The 3753-nt window shown below is 70.3% G+C and overlaps 1 protein-coding gene across 1 annotated transcript in view; it reads right to left on the bottom strand.

Moving 5' to 3' along the window:
* COL6A3 (collagen, type VI, alpha 3) overlaps positions 1 to 3753 on the bottom strand; it is an 83985-nt gene that overhangs the window by 31216 nt on the left and 49016 nt on the right. The window contains exons 24-29 of the mRNA XM_012725152.1: positions 3582 to 3614; positions 3466 to 3502; positions 3378 to 3389; positions 2801 to 3294; positions 1663 to 1759; positions 681 to 1379 (exon numbers count right to left, since the gene is read on the bottom strand). Of these exons, the coding sequence (XP_012580606.1) occupies positions 681 to 1379; positions 1663 to 1759; positions 2801 to 3294; positions 3378 to 3389; positions 3466 to 3502; positions 3582 to 3614 (1372 nt within the window). The remainder of the gene's footprint in view (positions 1 to 680; positions 1380 to 1662; positions 1760 to 2800; positions 3295 to 3377; positions 3390 to 3465; positions 3503 to 3581; positions 3615 to 3753) is intronic.

Raw genomic sequence — 3753 nt, 5'->3', positions numbered from 1 at the left:
GAGAGCGGTGTCCAGACACGGAGGGACAGGTACGGAGAGCGGTGTCCAGACATGTCGGAGTGCGGGGCGCCCGTGGGGGACAGCTGCAGACAGGTCCAAGGACTTGCGTACACTTGCTGTTGACGCTGTGGAGCCCCGTGGGAAGGCGACGTGGCAGGGCCCTGGGCTGGCAAGGGCAGGGTGGGCAGCGGAGCCCAGAGCAGTGCAGCTCCCTCTAGCGGCTCCTGGTGCCAGACCCACTTCTCACGTCAGGCCAGCAAGCTAAGTCCCGCACAGAGAGGTGCGCCACGGGCCACGGGCCAGCATGGGAGCGGCCTGGGGGTTCCTGCACGCAGGGCCCCAAAAGTGCTTGGGACATGGTGTGTGCGTACGGTGCACGCACACGCGCGTCAGATAAACAACAGAATGGACACGTGCGTGGCAGAGGCAGGTACGCAGGGCCTGGGCAGAGGACGCCAGCGGACGGGCAGGCAGCAGGCCGCCGCACAGGTGAGAGACGCAGATGACTGACAGATAAAAGACGGAGGAGCGGCCGCTGCCGGATAGGTGAGAGAAGGCAGACAGCAGACAGATGAAAGGCGGCCGGGGGCAGGTGGCCGAGAGGCGTTTGCCGAGCGAGTGGAAGGCCGGCGTCAGCTGCCCTTCCATGGACAGCCCCGGGGGGCGCTGCCCGGACTCACTGCTGACGAAGGAAGGCAGCAGCCTCGCGAAGCGCATCAGCGGCTCCTCATTGAGCTCGGTCGACTTCTGCACCAGCTTGAAGAAGACGTCGTTGGGCTCGCTGGCCAAGGGGTACAGGTCCTTGACGTTGACCTTCCTGCCAATGCCCAGGATCACGATGAAGTAGCCCTTGCACTTGGCCTGCAGGATGGCCCGCTGGGCCTCGGCCAGCTGCGGCCCGGGCACCGCCCCCGTCAGCATCAGCACCAGGATCTTCAGGTCGCGCGGGTGGGGCGCCCGCTCGAAGACGGTCTCCACCGTGTAGGTGACGGCCCTGCCCAGGGCGCTGGCGCCCTGCAGCTGCGCCATCCGCCGGCCGAGGAAGCTCGCCAGCTTCTCCTTGGAGCCGTAGTCCGTCAGGGCACAGTCCACCTTCACGGGCGGCACGGTGGGGTCCCCCAGGGACTCGTAGGGGGCCTGCTGCACCACCGCCACGCGGGCGAGGTGCTGGGAGGTCTTGGGGTCCGGGCTGAGGTCCAGCTGCCTGACCAGGTACCCGATGTACTTCTTCATCTCGTTGAACTGGAACAGCGTGGTGGACTCGGAGCTGTCCAGGACGAAGGCCACGTCGACGTCGGAGCTGCTCCCCGCCGACCGCCTGTCCCTGAAGGCTGGCTTCCAGCTGCCAAACCCGCAGGACGGGTCGATGTTGCAGATGTCTAGGGGAAGCGGTGTTGCGGTGACCCAGGGCACTGGACACTGCGGCGCCCCCTCGGGCCCAGAGAGGAACACAGGCCCAGCAGAAGAGGGACGTCCCCCCTGCACCGGCGTGGCCGGCCTCGGCGCCGCCCGCCGGATGTGGCCGCAGCCACAGCAAGCCCCGGGTGGGGGGCGGGCCGGTGTCGCCGGTGGTCGAGGGGCGCCTCCCGGGTGCCGAGGCGGCCTCCCGGCTCCCTAAGCCCTGGGCAGTGCGCCAGCCCCAGCTGGACAGGCCACCCTTACCCAGGCAGACGTGGCAGGTGAGCACGGTCTTCAGAAAGCCCTCGAGGTCCCTCCGGGCCGGCAGGACCAGCGCGTGCCCCACGGCCGTGTTGTTGATCTGCAAGGACAGGCGTGGGCGTGGGGGCCTCGGGCAGACAGCGCCTGCTCGGGGGGGCGGGGCGCCGGCCATCACGGAGGAACCTCGGAGAGGGGCTGGGGACCAGCCTCCCGCCCGAGGCCGAGGCCCCTCCGCCTGGCTCTGTCTCCTGCTGTCAGGGGGACGGCGGCCGGCTCCCAGGGCGCTGGGCTGCCGGGGCGGCCAGCCTAGTGGGGCACTGCGCCACTGCCACCACCTCTGGCCTCAGCAACCAGCCCGGGGCTCCCACGGCCCCGCGGGGACTCCGCTCCAGGAAGCCACTGCCCGCTGGGCATTCCCGCGGCAGGGGCGGCGTTATCTAGTGAGCGGCCACGCAGTTTTCAGCCTGGGGAAGTGCGGCTGCCCCCGCCCAGTTCCTGGCCCCTGGGCCCACACCGGGGAGAGGCCCCTCGGGGGACAAGCAAGGCCCGAGGCTGCCCCAGGCCGAGCGAGCGCGGCTCAGCACCTGCCCACAGCGTGTCAGGACAGACCTGGGGGCAGCGCAGTGACCGCGGCTGACAGAGGCGTGGGGGCCCACACCCACCTTTGGGGGGCAGCAGAGTGACCTGCTCGGCCCTAGCCTTGCCCATGACACGCCACTGTTGGGCATCGAGTCAGAGGTGGAGGCTGGGCAGGGGCGCCCTGACCCCACCCTGCGCCCCTCCACGCCTCTGACCGCTGGAACGGGGTCAGGCGGCTGCCGCCCTCTGCTCCTCCGGCTGCTGGGACAGTCACGGCGTGTCGGCACAACCGTTTACCACCGCCCAAGCAGAGGGAGGGCGTCGTGGCCACTCCACCCGCTGGCTGCTGCCCACTGCCTGGGCGCTTGAACAGGGCTCGGGGCTGGGCCCCAGTGTTTGGGGGCCGCCGGGAGCCCGTGTGCCTGCAGAGGGCCGGCGGGGGGCAAGACGCGGCGTGGGGTGTCCCTCGGGGCAGGCAAGGAAGGGGGTGGGGGAGCCCCCCGGGCCCCAGCGGGCGTGAGGCCCGGGCCCCAGCGGGCGCGAGGCCCGGGCCCACACCGACCTGCAGCATGCCGGCCAGTGCGCGGTCCTCCTGGCTGGTGAGGACCAGGGGCGTGATGCCCGCGTCCGAGAGCTTGAGGACGGCGTCCCGCAGCTGCTGCGACGCCCTGCTGGGCTTGTTGCTGAAGAAGACGGCCACTTTGCGCACGAGGAAGCCGCTGCGCACGCGCTTGAACGTGTTCCTGGCCACGAAGGACATGGCGCCCTCCAGGCTCTGCTGCTTGGACGTGAGGGCCACCTGCAGGTTCCGGATCCTGTCCAGGAGGGCCGGCTTCCTCTTGGAGTCCGCGAACCGGATCTCCGTGGTCACCTCGTTGTTGTAGGTGACCACGGCCACCCGCGCGCCCCGGGGGCAGTTGCTCTCGGCGATGGTCAGGTCACCCACGAGCTTCAGCAGCACCTCCCTCATCCGGCCGAAGGCGTCCTGGGTGACCCCCTCGGAGGTGTCCAGGGCGAAGGCCAGCTCCGTCGGGTAGACGGGGCACTCCAGGGGCCCTGGGGGAGGGTCCGAGACAGGCCTGACTTACCAGGAAGGGGCACGCCGTCTTCCAGGAGGCCACGCACTGCCGTGGACTTACCGTAGCAGCAGGCTGTGGAGAGAGGGAGGCTGAGGCCCCCGCCGGCCGCTGCGGGGACGCCAGTGGGCAGGCGGGAGGAGGTACTTACGGCAGTTGTCCTTGATGCTCTGGACCAGGGCGCATTGCTTTAAGGGAGGGGAGAGGCTGTCAGGGGGGCAGAACGCAGGCCGCGGCCCCTGGCAGAGACCGGCCCGCGCCACTTACATCCACCGAGTCGCCTCTGTTGCCTTTGTGACCCTGTGGAGGCAAAGGGCGGCTGAGGCGTGGCCGGGCGGGAAGGCCTCGGTCTCCCAACGCGGCTCTGCGCCCTGCAGCCCAGCCGCGCCCCACAGGCCACCAGCCGGCGGCCCTCACACCCTTGTCCCCGTCAGACCCC

The sequence above is a fragment of the Condylura cristata genome, unplaced genomic scaffold, assembly GCF_000260355.1.
Source record: "Condylura cristata isolate star-nosed mole 26May11 unplaced genomic scaffold, ConCri1.0 scaffold00002, whole genome shotgun sequence".
NCBI classification, from domain to species: domain Eukaryota; kingdom Metazoa; phylum Chordata; class Mammalia; order Eulipotyphla; family Talpidae; genus Condylura; species Condylura cristata.
The sequence above is the reverse complement of the archived record's forward strand: the minus strand, read 5'-3'. Positions and strand labels throughout refer to the sequence as shown.